Here is a 22207-nt window from a genome sequence, read left to right as displayed (position 1 = left end):
ATAACAAGTTTTTTCTTTTCTATCTAAAAGAAAAAAGATTTTCTTTGTATTTTATTTTATTTTTTTTTTCAAAAAAGTACAAGTGGATCTCATGTGTTTATGTTGGAGCTGCTATAGCGCTGGCAGCTATGGAACACACGGAGGGCATATATGAAAGAAAGACGGTGGAGAGAATGTAACAAAATATTCATCAATGTGTCCGACAATTTTTCGTGTGTTTGAGTTTTATTTCTGTTTTTCTTCTTTTTCTCTTTTTTAAAAAATAAAAATAAAATATATAGTTAGGTTCTTTTTTATTTGTTTTCTTCTACTTTTGGGGGCCCTCCCGAACGAGAGAAACACACGTCTATTGTTGTCCTGATAACGAATTGAATCGGAGAGAGAGAGAGAGAGAGAAATATATAAAATAAAACAAGGCCATTTTTGGGGGGGGGGTTTCGGAAAAAGAATAAAAGAATGAACGGCGCTCGGAGCCACGTTCGCTTATATAACTGAATTCGTTTCATTCAATCTAAGCCGCCGCCGACGCCGCCACTATATATACTATAGACGTGGAAGAAAAGAAAAAGAGAGTCGGGACACACACAACGGTACAACCAATCAGATAAATATCTAAATAATACAGAGAGAAAGAGACGGATCATTTTCTACCTTATTCAGCTCGGACTTTTTTTTAATGAGCCCCCAGCTCAAAATGTCTATTGTAATGCATACATAGTGGCAGCAGCAGCAGCAGAAGTAGTTTGGAAGTCGAAATAGACTGGTAGTACGGTTGACTAGTCGCCGAAACACAAATACATATGCAAACTCGTGAGACTGGAATAAATGGAATATTGAATATCTCCCCAAAGACAAAGTTGAATGATTTCTTATATGTACGTCTTAATCTTTTCCATATTAGCTACTGCTTGGAGTGAGTTGGAAAATAATAAATTCCCTACAAATATTGTCGTCCAGGTTATACAACAAATAACAACTGGAAACACACAGGTAAGAAAGAAAAGAAAAAAAAAGGTAGCACACACAATAATAATGTCGGGTGGAGGGGGGTCAGTCGGAGAAAGTTTTTATTTTTTTCCGTCGACTTGATCACACGACGGGCTTCCCTTTATTGCATTTCCACTGATTTCTAAGACTTGATTGTTGCAGGCCACGATCGATTGCTATCATTTATTCTTTTCTTTTTTCCTTTTAGATTCTTTTTTTATTCCTGGTTCACTGACGTACATATACGCACAGAAAAATGACCAGGGTCGCCCGACTCTCTGCTGTGTGTGTGTTTTCGGGATGATAAGATCACGAACCGTTCCAGTGAGCTCGCGCTGGGACCTCAGCAAGAAAAGAAGAAGAAGAAAAAGAAAAAAAAAAGAGAGTTGTTTGTCACCGAGATATTGATCGATTGAGCTTCACGGACACACACACAGAACAGCAGTGAACTGAACTGTGCGTGTGCTGAGCCCCAGAAGAAGAAGAAAAAAGACACACACACAAAAAGGTGAAGGGGGGGAATCTAAAAAGTCGTCTTACTCTTTTTTTTTTCCGCAGAAGAAACTCACACACAAAAAAACTCCTTCTTCTTCTTCTTCTTGTATGTTTCTCTCTATCGCCACTTTGTGTTGTTTCTAAAAAGGAGCGGATGTGTATAAATAAGAATCCGGAGTTGGAACTGGAGAAGCCCCGGCTCTTGTTTCTTTTCTTTTTTGTCCTCTCTCTCCAAGTTGATGAATAACCTGATTCTCTTTTATCTTTCTCTCTCTCCGTTTGTTGTTTTGGGTTTGTTTTGTTTTTCTTCTTCTTTTTCTTTTTGTTGTTCCAGGATCACGAGAGGACAGCAAAGTCCATCTGGAATTCCGCACACGCACGGCAGACAGAGCTCCTTTTTTTGTTTTTTAAAAATAAAACTATAATAGGCAATGCCAAAGACAAGAAAATTACCAAAAAACAATATGAGAAAAACATGACGACGAGTTGGAAAACCTAAAAAAAAAAAACAGGAAAAAAAACGGAAGTTCAACAAGTTTTTTCTTTTTAAAAACAAAAATTTTCCCGTGCGTGTGACTCTGGCTTTGATTAATTATTTACCACCTTGTGGGAGAGAAGCAGCTGCAGCAGCGGCCCCGTGTGTCTGTATCTCATTAGCGAGTCCGTGTCCGTATTGACGACCCCCCCAAAATCATAAGATTCTTCTTCTTTTCTTTTTCTTTTTATTTGGTGAGAAAATGTGCAACGCGTTTCAAATGGCGCCTGGGTGGTAAAAAAAAGAAACGGGGCGCGGTTCGACATCAGACGGCTCAGCAGAGAGAGAGAGAGAGATTCTGTTATTTTCGCTTTTCTCAGACGTCCGTGTGTGTATTATATGCCGTGTCCGTGTGAAGTGTGTGCGCCTGGCCTCCCTTTGATCCACGGCAGACAATTTCTTCGCCCCGCCGTTTTCTGTTGTCAGCCTTTAAGTGACACTGCATTGCTAATGACTGTCACAATCTCTCTCTCTCTCTCTGCTGTATGTGTGTGCGTGGAGCCAGAGATAGACTTTTGACCCCCCCCCCCCCGCACTGTCCACTCTCTTATCAGACCTCGCCCATTTCTCTCCTGTCCATTTCTCTGACACAAACAAAATAAAAAGGGACAAGAGCGAAAAAATAAAAAGACATTTTTGAATGACCCAGGGAGAGACGGCGGCGGACACATTGTATGCGCAGCCGTAGAGGAAATGCGAAACAAGTAACAGTACATCTTATATTATTATAGTCAGCTCTTGAGAGAGAATGAAAAAAAGAGACACAATGACTCATCTGTTCTTCAGACTTTTTTATGGCCATCCGTCCGACGTGTGTCCCCCTTTTTTTTAAAGATATTTTTTGGGTACCGAATTGTTATTTAAAATAAAAAAAGTTAAAAAAGAAAAATACTTCGTCTTGTTTTATGACATGAAAAATAATCGTGTATGATATCCATATTAAAGATGTAATAGTGTTTTTTGTTGTTTTATATTCACACACACACACACACACACACACGAGAGAGGGGGGAGGGGCAAATCCAGCAAAAAACTCGACCATTTTATATATCACAGTTACAAGCACAAAATTGATTGATTTTACAACGACAGGAGATGGGGGGGGGGAATAAAAGATAGAAAAGGGGCTGGTGTGGCGTAAGCGCTATCGAAATCAATAAGAGTCGAAGGAAATGAGAAAAAAAATAAACAAAAGAGCAGGGAAAGAGTGTTGGCGGATCACCAAAATTGCCTCCATCAAACCGTGACCAATCATCTTTTATGAAAATAAAAAAAAATAGGAGAAAAGAAAGAAAAACCATTTCTCGCCGATGTGTGTTTTATTTTGCGGAATTTTTATTTTCATTTCTTCCAAAAAATTTAAAAAAAACAAATATTCCTCCCATCTCTCTTTTGAATAATTTTTTTTTTCGTGTGTACAGCAACAGTCCCCCGTCAAAAATGCGACTAGTCACGTGACTTTGCTCGCACGTTCGATGAACCCATTCACTATTTTTTTTGTTTTTACATCGTTAAATTAAAAAAGAAAAAACGGGGGGAAGAAATTACAAAGGAGGGCGTGGTTCAACTGATCGAACAGGAAGACTGTCTTCGTCAAAAAAAAAATGAATTAATTTAATCGCATTTGTTTTCATTTGAAAAAAAAAAAGACGACCGAAAATATATATACCAAACACGACCCCTGAGAACAAAACAACAAAAATGGGAGCTCGGGGGAAATGAAGGGAAACCATAAAAATAATGAATTAGGCGAAAGAAAAAAACTTGACATCACAAGTGGGAAGAAGAGAAAAATAATAATAATAATAACACGGATGCAAAATGACCTCCCCCCTTCTCGCAAAAGGTGAGGGAGAGGGGAGGATGGTGTAAATTCAAAAGGACTAGCAAAAGGATCCGATTTTTTTTTCTTTTTTTTTAAATCTTCAACACGCACGACAAAATAAAGAAAAAAAAACACTGAAAACAGACAACATGGACATGGCGTTTTTCTCTTCTCTCAAAAAATCGAATTGGCCAGTCGCATTTTGTTTGTTTCCTAGATGATTTTTTTTGTTTTTGTTTTTACTCATAAATATTTATGGATCAAAGACAAGTGTGGGTGTGGTGAGAAGGGGGTGACGACAAGGAAATGAAAAACAGTGACGAAGAAAATTTTTTTTTTTTTACTTCGAGCGTCAAATTCTTGTTTTTTTTTCTTCTTCTTTTTCCCGAATTTTAGTTTGCTTTACAACTCGACGACTAAAATTGGTTTCCCTTTGAAAAGTTCGAAAATATATATAGATATATATATGCATGTATATAGACCTATGTGGTAAATTGTAGTTTATGTATAGAGGAGGCACATCAGAGATATAAAAGTTTGAAAAAAGAAAAATTTAAGTTCCTTTTCAAGTTCCTCACGTTTTCGGTTGTGTGTGTGGGTTTCCTCTCCCTATGCCGACACATTTCTGTTGACAAATGAGGCTGGCGCATTGTATAATAAACGCACAAGCCGGAAAGGGATTTTCGGTTGTTTCGTCACACACACATACACGGGGAAACGAGAAAATAAGGAAGAAAAGAATTGTCGTTTCACAATTTTTTTTTGAATGAAAATCCAGCGTCAAAACGGAATTGTAAAGAAGAAAATGAATTATTTCCACCAATCTGCAATGGTTCCCATAACAACAGTCCGAAAATAGAAATATGGAACTTTTCTCTCTCTCTCTCTTTTGTTGTTTGTTTCAATGAGGTTATTAATTTCGATGACGCTGGATTCTACATTTTTCTTTTTAGTTTGTTTCCTGATGGAATTGACGACGGGACACACAAATTTCAAAAGCCATCGATTGATGCGGGAATTCGAGCGATAAAAGAAAAAAGAAACAGGTCCGTATGTGGTTGAAAGGAAGGAGGCGGGGTTTTAACGGAATTGAGGTTTGTGTTTGGATTGCAATTTTTTTGTTTTTTTTTTCCAAAAAAAGAAACGAGGGATAAGCATCACATTGAAAGAGAAACCAACTAACACAGTAATCAGCCTTTGATATATGAAAAAAAAAATCTTTTTTTTGTTTTTGTTGTTTTTCCGAGTGAAAGAGAGAAAAACTGCGACGATGGACGAAATTTTTCCACGTCTGGCAACGGGAAGTGGGTGAGACGCGCCTAGCGAATGAACAAAAAAAGAAAAAGTGGGATGGGAATGGCGATTCTTGTTTTTCTTTCTTTTAGCAGTGAAACTTGAGAGGCTGAGCGGATGCGTGCATCCAGGCTGCCGGCGAGGACGTGACGTATCGGTGGCTGGCGGCGGCCGCTGCGGCGGCTGCAGCCGCCACGAAAGCCGCTTCGGCCGCGGCCTGAATCGACGACGGATTTGGCATCCATTGGGCCGTCGAGTACAGCCGCTGCATCTTATCAGACGAGCCACCACCACCACCGCCAGACGATGGAATCGCCTCTGGTGAACGCTTCCGGCGCCTATTGATCACAGTCTGCGGCTGTTGTTGTTGCGGTTGCTGATCGATATTGTGAAATGCGGCCATCTGGTAAGTGGGTTGTTGTTGTTGTTGCTGCTGTTGCTGTGGTGGGGCGTAATTGAATCCGGCGGAAGAGGCGGTAGCGCCGGCCGGAGGACTCCAATGTTGGTTCATCCAACCCGCACCGCCACCCACGCCCGTTGGCCCCGCATAAACATTGGAAGGTGGTGGAGGAGGAAGACTGGGGCGAGCCGTTAAACAACAAGACGGGCATCCGCACGGAACTCCTCCGCCGCCCGTGGTGGTAGAATTATTCCGGATGGCACCTGAAACTGCACACACACGCACACAAGAGACGAGAAAAAAAAAAGGAAACAAAAAACATACAAAAAAGAGCGGACCGTCAGCAAAAAATTTCTTTTGAATTTCATTCGAAGTTGAAAGAAAAAAAGGAATCAAACGAATGTACATATACGACATATCCTATCTATTCCTATCCTATTTATCTATTCCCATTCTATTCCACCATCCTGTCAGTCCGGTCGGCGCATTCACGAGGAAAAAAAAAGAGAAACAGAACAAGGAAAATGAAAAAAAATTGTGACGGGAGGGGGGCGGATCGTCAAATGTCGGCCATTGGTTGACGTCACTCGAGCGGATGGGGGGAGCCCTAGCTCTTGGAATGGGAGAAAGGAGAGGGACTATCTTTTCATCATCCATCCAAGACGGATGGATAAAAACCTCCACAAAAGCTATTCCATGCGACCCTTTAAAAGTGGGGTCCCTCCATAGAAAAGAGGCAAAGCCATTGAAATGTTTAATAATAGAGAAAGAGAGAATCCGGCCGGATGGATTTGTTGTAAAGTCCAAAGTCTCTCTCTCTCTCTCTCTCCTACATTTCATTTTATTTGTCTCCTTTTTAAGGGGGGCTGGGGAATGTCCATTATGACGACACGATGTCAATGTAATAATAGAGTAGACACAACAAAAGCCGTTCCTGTGCATTAACACAGGACTCGTTTTTTCCTTCTTTTCTTTTTATCCCTTCCAAGGTGGGAGGGAGGACATATCCAGCGGTTGCTAGTAGCAGCAGCGGCAGCCACCGGCGTGCGGATTTGAAACAATGGCCGTCAGGCGATAACTACTCGACTCAGGGCCAATCATTTTCTTCTTCTTCTTTTTCCCCTCCATTGTCTTCGCCGAAATGGGAAAGAAAAGAAAGAAGGTTCTTTTTGATGAGACATTGTGAAGTGAGGCAGTGCCGAGGCAATTTGAATTGAATTGAATAATAAATGCTGCGAGAGCTATCCAGCATAAATTCATTTCAGGTTAGCCAGCCGGAAGAAACGACATTTTTCTGACGTTCCTTTTCCCATTGAATGAGCTAAGACACAGCGACCTCCTCCTCACACACAAAAAGAATAAGACGTAGAAGAAAAGAAAAAAGAAGTGGATTGGCAATCAGAAAAAAGCAATCAATTAATTTCAAGAGAATCTTTTTCAACGGGACCAACTCCTTTTTTCTTTCTTTCTTTAAAATACAAAAAAGGAAAATCTAAATTTTAAAAAAATTTGAAATCTCTCAAGAATTCCAAGGATTCTTCCGCACCAGCGATATTCATTCACGTCGAATAAAAAAAAGGAAGAAAAATGTCAAATCTTTTTTTGTTGTTGCTTCAATCGGCCAGAAGAAAAGAAAGGGAAATGAGAAAATTCCGGAATTCATCCGCCGGCCGGAATTCAAGCATATCACCATTCCACAACAGATGTGAATGATTCCAAGAATCATTTTGCGATACTCGGCTTTTCTTGTATTTACAATAAAAAAAAGTTGAAGGAAGAATATTGGATCAACCGGAATGCGCATCCCAGAAAGAAAGAAAGAAAAATCTAAACGTATTACAGTCATAAATAGTCTGTTGCAACTTTTGACCGGATCCGGAATAGAAAACTTTTATCGCAATCGAATTTTCTTACACAAGAGACTCTCCGGGTGCCACTCGGCAATAAAATGTTCGCGAAAATAAGAAAAAAAGAATAACGACATTTATTTTTTCGGCGTTATTTTTATTTTCTTTTACGGTTCGAGAATAAGAAAAAAAAAAGGGACGTTCCGGCTGCCGGAATATTACTCGCATCGTTGGCAAAAGTCGTTACAACAGGAAGAGAACGAGAGAGACCCATTTCGAGAGAGTTTGCTGGTGGGTGGGAGGGGAAAAAAACGAAGTTATAGTTTTGCCATGTTCACTTGAGAGAACGAACGGAATGGAAAGAGAAGGGAATGATGTGGTTGTAAAACTAGATTCCGTGTATTCCTCGCTTTTTCCATTCTCAAACTACGCCATGTTTGATTATTACCTGGATATTATTACCTTTTCCTCCCCCCCCTTCTTTTTTCTCTCTCGCTATCCCCGAGGCTATTAATCCGCTTGATAGAATATCAATAATATCCTGGAGAAAAATCCCTCTCTCTATCCTCGCTCCCAAACAGATAAAGATGGCGTCCGAAAAAAAACGTCATTAACAAGAGTTATACTATATAAAAAGGGAGGGGGGGTATTAAATGACCTGTCAGAAGAGAGAGAGAGCTGAGCTGATGGCGGATGGATTCCGAGGCTCTTGTGTTAATCGATACGAGATGGGTAAGACGGGGAAAAAAAAAGGGCCCTGGGAGAGACGACGAGTGGGGGGAGGAAATGAGATTGAGCCCATCACCTGATACTCGACGCAATTCCACCCACTCGCATACACGACACGGGAGCAACCGAGTCTCTGTGACTGGGCGGATGGGGTCCGAATCAATCCCCTTTTTTTCGAGCTGAAATAAGAGCGAGGATTTTTGGTTTGATGACTTACTCGTAGAGTTGAGTTTCTGTTGTTGCTGCTGCTGCTGTTGTTGGATGGCTGCCGGATGAGACTTGACGGATGCGGCGGATGGCTTGTCACTTTTGATACGACTGGCTGCCCCCTGCTGCTGCTGCTGTTGATTCCACTGGGGCGGAAGGGGCCGCGAGTTGGTCGCGGTGGTGGTCCACGTCGACGGATGATAGCCCGAAGGCGTGGCCAGCGATGCAACGGCAGACGAACGAGGCGGAGCGAAGACCAGGAGCGGCTCGGCGCCGGGTGGTGGACGGACGATCCTCGGCAAGTCGTACTCGACGCTACAATCCACATGCAATGGCGCCGAATAATCCTTTTTCGGGTCCACCGACAGGGTCCGGTTGACGTTTGGCATCCGATGAGGCACCGAGACACCACCATTAGATGATTGATCCACCGATTTCATCCCCATTGAAGATTTCAGGTGAGATAGGCCAGTCGCCATGGTGTTGGACGACGGGTTGTTGTTGTTGGCGGCCGTCGAGGCCACCAGGGCAGATTCTTCACGATTTTGGTGTTTCTCCTGCAAGGGCCGTCTAGAGTCGTAGGCCTGGTGATGGAAGCCGCCAGGGTATTGCGAGGAGGGGTGTTGTTGTTGTTGCACTTGCTGTTGTTGCTGCTGCCTCTGCAAGTGACACATGGTACAACCAGACGGGCAAACACTGGCTGGAATGGACGACGTCGTCGCCGACTGCCAGATCGTAGGGGCGTGCTGATCGGACCAGGCTGTCGACGACGAACGGATTTTATCCGTGCATCGACGTTTGGCAGCCGGAGGCTCTGCTGTTGTTGTTGTTGCGGTCGACGACGAAGAAGAAGTTCGTGACGACCAGGCCGATTCAGGTTGAGTCATTTTCATGACCGATTTACCGCCGTTTCCGGTGGTTGCAGCAACTGCTGACGGGTGATGAGGATGAAAGGCAGCGAAAGTGCTTCCGTAAGCCGGAATAGATGCTGAACCCGAGACCCGCGACTGTTGTGATGTCGCCATGGCGTTGGAATACGCAGCGAATGAGCCAACAACTCCACCACGGCCAACATGACTGCTGCTGCTGCTGCTGGAACTGCTGACGTCAGCCGACATGTAACCGGCTGAGTAAACACCTACCCCTCCGCCAGCCGGAATTAATGGAGGAAACGCACACAAAGCCGACATTGTGTGTGTGTGTAGTCGTGGGCTGGGCTAGGCTAGGCTTCCAATGGCCTAGGGTATACAACTCTCTGGGAAAGGAGAGAGAAAAAAGCCGCCTTACAAATGGCTGCCAGACAACCGACAGCCAAGGAGAAATGAGGGTATGGCGGGGGAGATTGAGAGAAGGGTGGAAACCACGCCACACACTTTTCTAATTTTTCTTTTTCAAAAAACAACACACAACGAAGAAGCTGCTGGTCACACAAATTTGAATCGGGGAGAAATACCAAGTGAGAGATGAAAATGCACACAAAAAAAGATGAACACACTTTTTTGCAAAATCACTAGACGAATTGGTGGTAGTAGAATTCCGCCGACTATATTAACTACACAAAGTGACAAAATTCCAAACGTTGGCTTTTCTAAGGTAATGTGGTTGTTTGATTGATCAAAGAAGAAGAAAATGATTTCTTTCTTTCTTTCTCTGTTGGTTTTGAAGTGGAGAGAAGCGTTGGGTGTGACCGAACTTCTCTTCACGGCGTCTGGTGGGGAACTGACTAGCCCTCGCAATGGGAAACCGGAGACAACGTTGGAGGGGCGGCGGCGGTGGCGCTGCAGTCGCTCAATCCAAAATGGCCGCCGCCATTCCTTTTTTGTTGGCTGGTGTTTTTCCCCATTGAACCACACACAACTCGCGTCATCAAGTTCCTATTCAAAATGAAAAAAAAAAAGAGAAAAAGAGACAGTGGCGTAAGAGTCGTCTAGCTGAGGTCTTCCTTGATTACGAATGAAAACCCGATTTGATTCAGTGGCAGGATGTGAATGCTGGTGCAACTGCACACACACAGCCACTAGGCGCAGTATATCTACACGAGATGATTTTTGATGGATGATGGCTCCGAAATGGCGGGCTGTGCCGTCGGGGGGAGAACTCAAAATTGTGTTTCTTCTTTTTCCCTTTTAAACAACAACAGGAAGCTGCCGAGATGAATCGAGAGTTTGATTGAGCCAGCCAGTCTCCCCCCAAGAGAAAACTCTTCGATACATTTAGGTGGAAAAATCTGTGAAACACCGAAAAACTTAAACATCCGAGTGAATATTACCAGGAAAGAAAAAGGGAAAAAGGCTAGGCTCATCAAAAGAACTTTGTAATGTTCATCCTATTGTGTAAAGAAATGTTGTGCAGCGCGGTGCTGCAACGTCATCTTAGTAGATACCTTTTGATTCTTTTTTATCCTTTTGACACGTCAGTAACGAGAAATCTACCTGCGTCATCTTCTTTGAGTACTAGACACATTTTCTCTCTCTATCCTTTCATCTTTTTCGGAGGATTTTTTTTTCTTCATTTTTTAACAACATTCAGAAAAGGAAAAAAATCTTTTATTTCGTTTTTCTTTCTCCCCGCTTCAATGTTTTATTCATCCCTCCGGATTTTGTGGCAATCCCCTCCGTCCATCCCCCACCGGACCTTTGATTGCACCTGGCGCTGGGCTGGCTGGGCTGGCTGGCCTGCTATTTTCTTTTTGGGCTGGTTGGTGGTAAGCCGCTCCTGTCGTTCGTCGCCGTCGTGCGTATTTCATCATGTCTATCGATTCCCTTCAATAACAATAAATAAAAAAAACGCGCAATGACAGAAGGAAAAACCGATTGGGGAATTTTATTTTGGAGATTAGATTCGAATAGGACCAGCGTGACTGGCTTTTATTTTTAGACGTGTGCGCTTATAGCGCAGAGATGATTTTGGTCGTACCCCCTTACAAGGGGGTGCTTTTTCCTTCGTTCCTTCGTTCATTTTTTTAATTCTTCCGGCAGCACGAAGAACATGATACGCTGTCTATACATAGTAGCCCGATCTCATCATCATCAAGTTTAATTAGAAGCCGTAAAAAGAAATAACAGAAAACAACCTTTTTTCTTTTTTAAAAAAAATACGTTTCCCCCCGCGTTTTTTTTTATTAGATACATCTTTTTATTTTTTTAGAATAATTCATTGCTAGAAAGAAGAAGAATGAACCGGAGAAGTAGTAGTAGTCATCGCTGCCGTTTCTCCCAAAAAATGAAACAATGGGTGGACAGGAGAAAAAAGAAAAAAACATGTGTGTGTGTGTGTTGTATCATCGTAGTGTGTGAAACACGCCATCTGACTATTAAAATAAAAACACTCGGGAGAATAGAAGAAGAAGAAGAAGTCTATAACTCCCGCAGTCGGGACTGTAGCACAGCGTATATACCTGCGGGCAGCGCTCCAAGCGGGCCGTTTCCTCACATAAAAGCAGTTAAGAAAGAAGAAAAACACATTACACACACACACAACACACCCCATTGTATTCGTTTTCGGGAGAAGAAGAAGAAGAAGAAGAAAAGTAGAGAGAGAGGGATGGATAATAACAGTCCTCTATGGAACTTTTTTTTTTCGAGATTGAGAATGAAGATGGAGGGGGGGCCAGGGGTGGAACAGCGCAGCACAGAACGAGGAAGAAGAAAAAACCCAGCCGGAGTAGTTTCCTGTTGGTTGCCAACTTAATGGCATCCCTCCAGGGGGGGTTGGTGCGTTGGTGGATGGGGTGGACCTTTAAAAAGAAGTAGAAAAAAGTTAATACATATGGAAAAGGGTGGGGGGGGGGATATAGTATACGAGAAAACCTATTCAGGATTAACAAAACAACATTTCAAAAAAATATATTTTGGATATACCGAGAGTACGCGCATATCTTTTTATTATAAGAGGGAATGGGGGGGGGATATGGTGATTCATGAGGATTTATCCGGAATTTTTTCGTTAATCGCCGTTGAGTCTTTTAACCTCTCGCGATGTTGATGTCGTGTCTGTTATGACGACGGTCTCGCCGTATACATTTATTTGTCCTCCCCCCGTTATTCGAATGGCGATAATCTCACACTATCGCCAGTCGCAAAGGGATTGGCGTAATCATCTGTGATTAATGACACCTCATATTAAAAGCCTATCCTATGTATACGTGTACATATATATATATATTATAAATACCATTCTTAATGGCGCACTAGACTTTCTTGGTGAGCTCAAGTTTTTGATTCTTTACGACGACAATAAAGAAGAAAAAAGAAAAGAAGTAAAAAAAAAAAACCCGGACACAATTGATGATGTCGAAGGTTTTGTCCAGGCGAAGCTTTTTATTTTATTTTTCACGTTTGCTGCTGTGGTAATTGGGGGAATTGGGCAATTGTATACGGGCCGGGCTGATTGGCAAATAATGAATCATTGGAGAGAATAAATGAGGTCAAACAATTGGTAGAGACTTTCTCCTCTATATGCCGTTGTTTGATTGTCTTATTATTACAGCACGTCGATATAGTAGACGCTGTTGAATTGCAATCAATTGATTGCGTTACGTCACAATTCAACAGGCTAAACAACTTTGTTCTCTCTCTCAGCCTGTTCCTCTCTCCTATACATGTTATTTCATAAGAGAGAGAGAAAAAAGGAAGAAATAATTGACGCCGTGGGGGAGACGAGAAAGAAAGAATATAAGAGGAACTGCTATCGGTCCACTACCTTCGTCCTCCCCCACCAACCATAGCACTTATACCCCCCTGACAGCAGCCAGCAGCCAGAGCTCCCAGTTGGTCCCGACCGGAGTAGTACAGAACAGCGCACAAAGGAAATAATATCTAAACAGAAAATAAAAGATGATGATTTTCCTTTTTTCTCTTTCGAACAACAAAAAAAAAGAGAGAGAAAAACATTGGGGGGTATATATTTTCCTCTAGAGAAAAAGTTGTGCTGTAATTTTCTTTTTTTCGGTTGTTCACGGAATGGCTGCGGTCGGTCAAGGGGACGCGCGTAACTGAAAAAAAACACAACAAAAATTCACGCCGAAAGAAAGAAAGAAACAACATTTTTTTTTCTTCTTATTTCCCCCCTTTTTTTCTTTTATTATTTAACAAACGGTCGTACATTTATTCGTTCCGCGCCCTCGGTGACCTGCCTCCTTTCTCTCTCGACTCCCCCCGTGAGCCGCCGCGCACATGACGCCATCGTCGGGGATCAAATAAATCGCCTGAAACGGACGTCATTTTTCTTTTTTTTTACTTTTTGGTTACATTCGCTCACGCGCATCAGGAAAAATTTGTTTTTCCTCCCCTCCATCCCCTTTCACTGGTTCAATGAAATTTTCGGAGAAGGGATTAAAATTGTTATGTCCAAGCGCATTTTTATATCTATAAGAACATATTCCTCTCTGCCAAAGGATTTATAGCTACATCATCCCCCAACACACACATAACAATACATGTGATGAAAAGCAAATAAACATCGGAATTATATTCGGGTACACGGAAAGATTTAATTATTTACTCTGCGAATGCAACTGTTGTGAGGATTTGGAGCGCTGCGGACCTGAGGGGATCGGATTAATTGATATGCACAGCTCTCTCAGCCCAGCACACGTATGTGCACACATATAGTCCAGCTCTGCAGGATTGATCTCTCTCTCTGCTGGCTCTCCTGTTATTATTATAATTCAGTTTGCTGCAGGCGAGGCAGCGCAGCACACACACACACAGCTGCACACATCAAGTTGAATCTATACTGGTTCAAAGGTTTCCCTCTGCACCATCGATACATGAAATATATGTTGTGTGTGCTGTCTATATAGTACCACCGGCCCGTGTTTCACGTATATGAGGGCGATTGAGTCGAGATGGATTATATAATAAGCCCCTTTTGCTGGGGCTCTCTCTGTGCCCCCCTTCTATATAGAGGCACCGTGATAAGAATTTTATTTTATTTTTTATTTTTTTATGTAATAAGAGTGTGGCGTGGTGATGATGTGAGAGCTGATAACGAGATTTTTTTTTTAAAGCGCTGGGCACCATTTTTTTATTGTTTTCAACCCCGATGATGGCAGCAGCAGCAGCTTCGGGGTTTTTTACTATAGCCCTGGAAAATGCCCGTCAGCGACGTCTCTCCATACAATGGGAAATTGATGTTGGGAGAAAATAAAGTTGAACTTCTCACTTCCAATATTTTTTTGATACAGTTTCACTGCGGTGCAACGGCGGCTGCTGGACTGGAATAAGATAAGATAGAGCACAGACTCCATCCACTCTCCTATACTACCCCAAAGTGTAGTATAGGACAGAATAACATGGTCTCGCGCGGAGGACGACGGAATTAAAAAGCAATCAGACTGGGCAGGATGAGGAGATGGTTTCGTTTCTATCTTCCCCCTCTCTCTCTTCTTCTTCGTATTTTTCGCTGACTGTTTCATCAGATGGAACACACCACATGCTGGAACATCATCCGCATGCAGGGGTTCTCCACCGTTGGCGGTGTCGATGGATCTATAGGGCCAACCCTCCTCCTCCTTCTCTTCTGCTTGGCATTTTTCTTTCTATACAAGCGCTGCTGGACTGTTCTGCTGTGGTATAAATCAAGGTCGTAAACCGGAGAGCCTCTCTCTCTCTGCTGGTGGAACACATTTTCCTTTTTGCGGCGAAATGTTTTTGATCCGCTCCTGGGGTCGTGCCGCCGCGCTCGCGTTAGACACAAGAACCCAAAAAATAGAGAAAGGAACTCTCCTCCAAGCCTATAGGATACGTATATAACAGCCCCATGGTATATACTACACATCGTCTAGATCTATCCTTTGGAGGGAAGAGAATATCTAAATATATGGCACCCCCGTTTTCCTATCAACCGTAAAAAAAAACTATACTATAAAAGAAACCAAATTTAAAGGGAAGACAAATATAAATCAAGACCTCAATGTATTTTTCTTTTTCTATTATATTGAGCGCTGTAAAACATATCAACAACTATATCAAAGTCGATTGAACGCAATCTTTTTTCTTTTGACATTTTTTCTGATGACCAAATTTGATACAATTCCACCACCTCTATTTCTTTTTTTTCGGCTCTTGATGAACGGCCATTCAAGCGAAACCTTTTTATATTTATTTCTTCATATTTTTTTAACAGAGATGCAATCAGTCCCGGCCGGGCTGTTGGAAATAAGAAGTTGCGTCGCATACGCCATCGGCTGAAAGTCTCCAAAAAGATGCGGTGGTGAGACCTTGATCGCCATTTCGCCTTGATGGTCACACATACATAATCATATCGGCTTGTTGCTGGCTGGCTGGCTAGCTGGCTGCCGTCTTAATTGGCTATTGCGTTTGAATCACGGCCGCGTGAAACGACGGCTGATTGTAAACGTCCTTCTATATACTACACCACACAACATTGTCGGGCGTGTGTATATTCTGTCTGCCACCGGCGTCCGGCTAGAGATGGAAAAATGACGGAGCTCTTTTCTCTCTCTCGAGCTGCTGCTGCTGCTGCTGGCCCAAAAAGTCATTTTCAATAGCTATTCGCCTTGAGGTCGTTCAGTCTCTGCTGTATGCGCTTAATTGACTATGGCACACACACAATCAACAAGCCCCTTCTATTAGACTTCACCCCCCCCCCCCTTCTCTCAGACGAGAGTCCATTGATCCGTTTGTACCGAGCCGGGTGCCCAGCAGCATTTGATACGCGATGAATAGCATCCCATATCGCCCAGTTACAACAACTTGAAAATGGAAAATGATCCCTCTGCTCTATGCGCTTCTATTATGTAACGTCTAGCAGGACTGCAGTCTGAGGAGGATCAATTCGATATAATATCCATCTCCCGGTTGATAACACGCTGTGCTGGGCGGAGAGATTATATGAACCGAGACTCTTTGGCGAGCTCTGCTGTGTGTACTTGTCGTATCAGGTATTTATTTCAAAAACAGTGTACAAGAGAGAGCACGATATCATACATATAGATTATGTTTTCCGTGTGTTGTTCGGCGCTGTGTGTCTAATACAACAGCAGAGCAGGGGTGGGGGTGGGTGGGGGGGATCACTTGATACTACCGGGCAAAGTGCACATCATCATGGCAGAGAGGAGTCGTCATCAAACACACACACACACACGAATGGGATTCGAGTCACTGAATGTTTCCTAGTCTCCTGGTAAAACATGCTGTGTGAGTTCCTTGTACATCGCGTTGCTATGGTTTCACTCCTCTTCTCTATATGAAACACATCCATGGAGCAGACGGGCTGACGGGCGGGCTGGATGGAAGTTATACACACACGACGCTGAAATAAATAAGCTGCTGCCTGATGAAAAACTGGCTGGTGGAGAGAGCAGAGAGCTTGTTTCTGGCTGCTGATATATACTCCGTGCCGCCCTCTGATACATATATAATATGCTTTTATTATGTGCTGTGTGCTGTGTGCTGATGCTCCCCTCCTGCGAGTGTAGCCAAGTTGAATATGTCTACTATAGCCCCGGCGTCCTATTCTTATTAAATGCTGGATGGGAGAGACTGTATAGAGTGCGTCCTAGATGCACCCAACAACAACATGTGTTGTTGTTGTTGGGGGTCCTCGACTGCCAACTTTGTTCTGCGCTGCCTCCACACTAAACTGTATTATGCATCTCTCTTCTCTATAGCGACTGAGTAGTCAAGCTGAGAGTTTATATACGTACAAGAGAGAAGGAGAGAGAGAAACATGAGCCCCGTCTATTGAACCGAATGCACCGGAGCAAAAAGTTGGCCTCCGGCCCTGGGATATATAGAGTAGTAGATCCTCTGATGGAAGAAAAAAGAAGAAAAAAAAGGAATCTAAAGTTCAGAACTGATACTTAAGACGTAGAGGTAAACAGTCTATACCGAGTAATAAGAGATCTATTTCCACTCGTTATTCAATCGAAAATCAACTTTTGGGTTTTTCATATTTTTCTTCGGTTTTATCTTTTTCCGAGAAGACCCGAATTGGGGTTATTAGATATTCTCTTTTTTAATATTCACCGTTATCGTCTGCTGGTAGAGATGTTACTGTGTACAAAATGCTGGTATAAATAAATATCCATACGATTAAACACACAATGCGAATGGCGTGTGTGTGTCGCACCTGGCACCTCACCTGCGTACATACACTTGAGTCGCCATAGAATTTAATTCCCAACACATTTTCTTTTTCCCAACTTTTGGGGTGGGGGTGGGTGTGTGTGTGTGGGGGCGACGATATGACGAAATGAGGATATCTGGCACGGCCGATATATAATAACATCGACTCGAAATAAAACATTTCGAGCAGCACAATATATGACTCATCGTTGGATGGAAATGAATAAGAGGGTATCTAAAAACAATAGCCAACCCCCCCACTCCTTCATAGCCAAGACTTTTTTTTTTGTTATAAATGTGCAATATCTTGAAAACAATAGCCAACCACTAAATCTTTTAAAAAATAAAAAAATAAAAAGGGATAAGACATTCACACACAATCGGAGGCGGCGGCGGCTGAATTGAATGGATATCCACGGGCAAATGTTCTGGAGATAACAAAAGGGCCCGACACACACAGCCAGGGAGAGAGAAGAGAAGAAGATTTTTCATTTAAAAAAAAAAAGGATATGGCAGAGAGTCTCTCTCTCTCATGCACTCACAATGGGGCTGGCCAACGCGCGTCACTCAACCATTTCTTTTGGGTTTTGTCTGCGCATATTTTTCTCTCGTTGCGATATAGAAGAACCCCCCCTCTACTAGAAGAAAAAAGGGAACATGTTATTTATATGCACAACTATATAGCATTTTTGTGGAATTATAACAAACATTTTTTTTATTTTTTCCTTTTTTAATCCTGCGGAGAGATTTGTGACACACACACACACATTTCGGTCCCCGCCCACCACCACCACCAACTGCCGCAGAAAATGACTCACTGCGGATTTCACTGGAAGCGGATCTGTCACTCTGGAAATTCATAGAAAAATTTGAGATTTACATGTAAATTTCGATTCCGTCTGTCATGGATTTTTCGAGTCGTACATATCCATCAAAAATTTTTTCTTGAAATGAAAAAGAAAAAAAACAAAAACCCACTCAAAATTAGGGCAATTTGGCAACTTCTTCAGACGTGGAAAGCAATTAAATTAGCATATAGCGTAAAAATTTGAAGGGAGAAAAAAAAAATGTTTCGCACTCTGTGATTAAGGCGCATAAAAATTGTATCATTCCGTATGATATTTATCTTCAAGTCTAATTATAGGGGTTACACACTCTCTTATTTCCCCCCACCACCACACGATCACTCATTATACACATTTCTGACCGGACTGTGTAGATGACTATGAAAACTTGTCGCCAGCGGGTCGAATTCGCCTAGTTTGAAATAGATCAAAAATTATTTAGACTCGTTTTTGGTACACAGAGAGAAAGAGAGAGACCCCGCAAAAGTAGTTAGACAAAGTCGACTCTCGGATGATGATGATCTGGAACGATATAATATTACACACGCGCCGTTGGGAGATCTCTGCTGAACTTTTGATTATAATAAGCGACCACCACCGCACGCTACTACTACTACTATATAGACTACATTTTGTGCTGCAACAACAACTTGCGGGTGACTCCCCTTTAATGACTTGCTCTCTCTACCTACTTAATATGTGTGTACATCATCATATACTAGTGTATATTTTTTCGTCTGGTTTATATTCGCCTGGTGGTGCATATATATATAACAGCAGCGTGCTGAGTATGCATATAGCAGCCGCAACTGCATTACCAATTTTTTTGTTTTCTTTATTTTGTTTTATTCTCATTTGGAAAACAAAAACGAAAATGGTGGACGGACGGGGGGCCCTTCAGCTCGTGCGCCCCCCAAAATAAAAAAAGATGAGGAAAGAAAATAACAAGTTTTCCCTATTACAATAAGTCCCCCCTCCTCCTCCCCTCATCCATATAACTACTACCATCATCATCTTTAATGATTATTCATGAAAATTCTTGGGGAATAACAGAGAAAAATGGGCGCCTTTTGATTTTAAAAAGTCGATCGCGGGGGGGTTCGGCAGTTGTTTTAAAATCATCTCGAATAAATAGGGATGAGGGCGAAAAAAGAACCTAATATTCATTGAATGTTGTGTGTGTGTCATAATAACAACATCGATTTCCTTTCTTTCGACAACAATGTGGAAATAATTATTCCACGTTTGCCGTCTAGAAAAAAAGAGTAGGGCCTCATTATGGCGATAGGAAATTCCCCCCGATCGGCTTTTTTTTCTTTTCTTTCTTCGTTCGTTCGTTTTTTGTCCTTTGGTACACATGAATTAAAGATTTTTTCGCGTGAAAAATACGAGTGGCGCATTTTTGATTATCGGGTGGACAAAATCCCCTGGCATTTGTTATCTAACCCATGTAAGGATTGCCAAATTTTTCAGACATGAAAATTACGTGAACCGGTTTTTTCGCGATTTATTTGGATAACCTTTCTCTTATTGACTCGTAACAGATGACTCGAGAGAAAAACAACCAAACATTTGATTCATTGAAGAAATTAAAAAAAATAGAATTTCTTTTCTAGTTCAGAATATTTTTTGGAAAAAAAGGAAGAAATTGTTTTTATATTTTAGTTTTTTCCCCGAGGGGAAAAAACACGGGAACTAATGGGGTTCTCTTCTTTTTCCTCTCTTGCATTTAAAGTGCGTGTGTGTCGACGGTTTAATGACGTGGTAAACTGTTCGTTTTGGGTTGAAGTAGAAAAAATAAATAATTTTCGAGAAAATTGTGCCGAACGGCATCGCCGTCTTCCTTTTATTTTATTTTCAGGAGAAGAATAATTTTTAGTTCCAAAAAATTTGGACCGATGGCGAAATTTAAATACGGTTGTCTGCAGATGGTTTCGATATGATTTTAACGAGACACACCCCGAGTCTCCACCACACCCATAAATGGCCAAAAGGAATTTGATTTCAATTTTTTCCAGTTGAAACATGTGAACCGAAAAAAAAACAAAAATCATTTGAATCCGATCCAAATTTTTTTAATTTTGTACAATTTCATGTCCAAGCTAATCGTAACGAAAATTCGGGGTCGACATGTTAATTTGCGTCCTTCATATATGAAAAAAAATCCGGTAATATTTATTTAAAAAAGAAAAAAACTTTCCTTTTCCATAATAAAATAAAGAAAAAGAAAAAGAAAAAAAAAAAGGTACCACCACCACAGTTGTTGAGTTAATGCGTTCGGTTGTTGGCAGTTGGCCGGAGCCCCATTTTCCCGTCTCATTTTATTTTTCTTGTATGTTTGTAATTGGCGCCGACGAAAAGTCATCAGCATTTTTTCCCCCCTCCTGACGCAGCGCGTAAATAGTCTCCTCATATTTAAGAAAGAAAATCACATACAAAGAAAAAGAGAAGAGAAAAAGAAAAAAAAAAATAACAATCGTTTTAAATGGGACTCGGGACGGACGATAATGAGAATGTCTATTTGGTGGATCTTTTCCAAAACAAAAAAAAAATGTGTACACGTACATTTATTTATTTATTTTTTTCTACAACAACAACAAGACCGGACATTGTTGCCTTTTATCCTTCCTTTGCGTGCAATCAAGAATGCGCTGCACGTCCCGATGAGAGAAAAAGAAGAAGAAAAAAAAAGGATATTTAAATGAACATGGAAGAGAATAATAAATAAGGTAAGAGGGGAGGGAACAGGTTCGTGATTATATGGAGATGACAATCGCACGACGGACTTATAAGGGCTCTATATCTTGTCAGTGACACACGCCGATAGATGTTTTAAAAATGCGGCGGTGGCGCAAGAGTTCCTTTTTTATACTTTTCTTTTTTCCAACCCAAATAATTCCATCATTCATTGGAAAATTTTAAAAAAGGTGGAAAGGTTTTTTTGTTTTTGTTTTTTTATTTTCGGAAAAAATTTTGTTTCTATGTGCACGTCGTATCGTCCGCTATAGAAATAATAATCCTATTTTTATTCTTTTTCGTATATAATTGCGTAGATATCGCCTGCCGGGGCCGGGCCTTATTCTATGGAAAAATAACGAACCCTGAGCTATTATATAGTCCCCCCTCCCGTGCCCACCTCTTAAAAATATCGGATAGGAAAGGGGGGGGGGGGGGGAGGAGGATGGATGGAAACTGATTATAAAGGGACATAAAAAAATGCACACAGCATGTTTCAATCAAAAATTCCATATCCACTTTTTTTCTTTTTAGAGAGGGGGGATTTTTAATTTATTTTGAAATGAATCGACAAATTCAGGAGATTGTCTTCTCTATACTATTCCTATTGTTTAACCCCTCAACATATTTCTGACGTAAATATTTTCGTTTGTCGTTTGGAATAAAATAAAAATGCTGGGATTCTCGGATCGGAAAAAAAAAAATTGAACACGCCGAGCGCATATCATTCGACGCGGATCGTCGTAGGGAAAAAAAAAAAAACTTAAAAAAAATTTTGTTTTTTCCCGAAAGGAACTTCCAATCCGTCGCGGTGCGTCGAGGAAGGCGGAGCCGGTCGTGTGCTCGAGTCGCGTGATATACCTCCCCCTCGAGCAACACAGACACGGCAATTTCAAAAAATAAAATAAATTATAATATTTTTTTTTCTTAAAAAAAAAAAACGATTGGCAAAAGAAAAAAAGAATAAACTTTTTTTTTTTTTTTTTTTTTTTTTTTTACTGAAATTGATGATGGGTTCCCTCCCCCCGGCCTATATATTTTTACAATGGGACGGACAAAAAAAAACCGGTCCTTTCATTTTCCTTTTTACCTGTACACCAAATTTTGTTATTTTATTTTTTTGAAATGGAAAATGGTAAAAGGCCCATGAGAAAAAGAGGTAATTTTCGAGTGAATTGCAATTTCGGAAACCAATCAAGAAAGCGCAGGCCTAAAG

At 41.5% G+C, this 22207-nt stretch overlaps 1 protein-coding gene across 1 annotated transcript; it reads right to left on the bottom strand.

The window, feature by feature from the left end:
- Positions 1 to 3381: 3381 nt before the first annotated feature.
- LOC124340992 (centrosomal and chromosomal factor-like) lies at positions 3382 to 10056 on the bottom strand. The gene is made up of 2 exons (XM_046793858.1): positions 8329 to 10056; positions 3382 to 5804 (listed from the first exon to the last, which is right to left on the bottom strand). Exons 1-2 carry the CDS (start codon positions 9506 to 9508, stop codon positions 5224 to 5226), a joined length of 1761 nt encoding a protein of 586 aa, XP_046649814.1. The 5' UTR covers positions 9509 to 10056; the 3' UTR covers positions 3382 to 5223.
- Positions 10057 to 22207: the final 12151 nt, after the last annotated feature.

Source organism: Daphnia pulicaria, chromosome 5, assembly GCF_021234035.1.
Source record: "Daphnia pulicaria isolate SC F1-1A chromosome 5, SC_F0-13Bv2, whole genome shotgun sequence".
Lineage (NCBI taxonomy): Eukaryota > Metazoa > Arthropoda > Branchiopoda > Diplostraca > Daphniidae > Daphnia > Daphnia pulicaria.
The sequence above is the reverse complement of the archived record's forward strand: the minus strand, read 5'-3'. Positions and strand labels throughout refer to the sequence as shown.

Coding starts and splice junctions, on each gene's coding strand:
- LOC124340992 (XM_046793858.1), bottom strand. CDS start 9,508: ATGTCGGCTTTGTGTGCGTTTCCTCCATTAATTCCGGCTGGCGGAGGG. Junction 5,805..8,328: donor ACAGAAACTCAACTCTACGA/GTAAGTCATCAA, acceptor GTGTGTGTGCAG/TTTCAGGTGCCATCCGGAAT.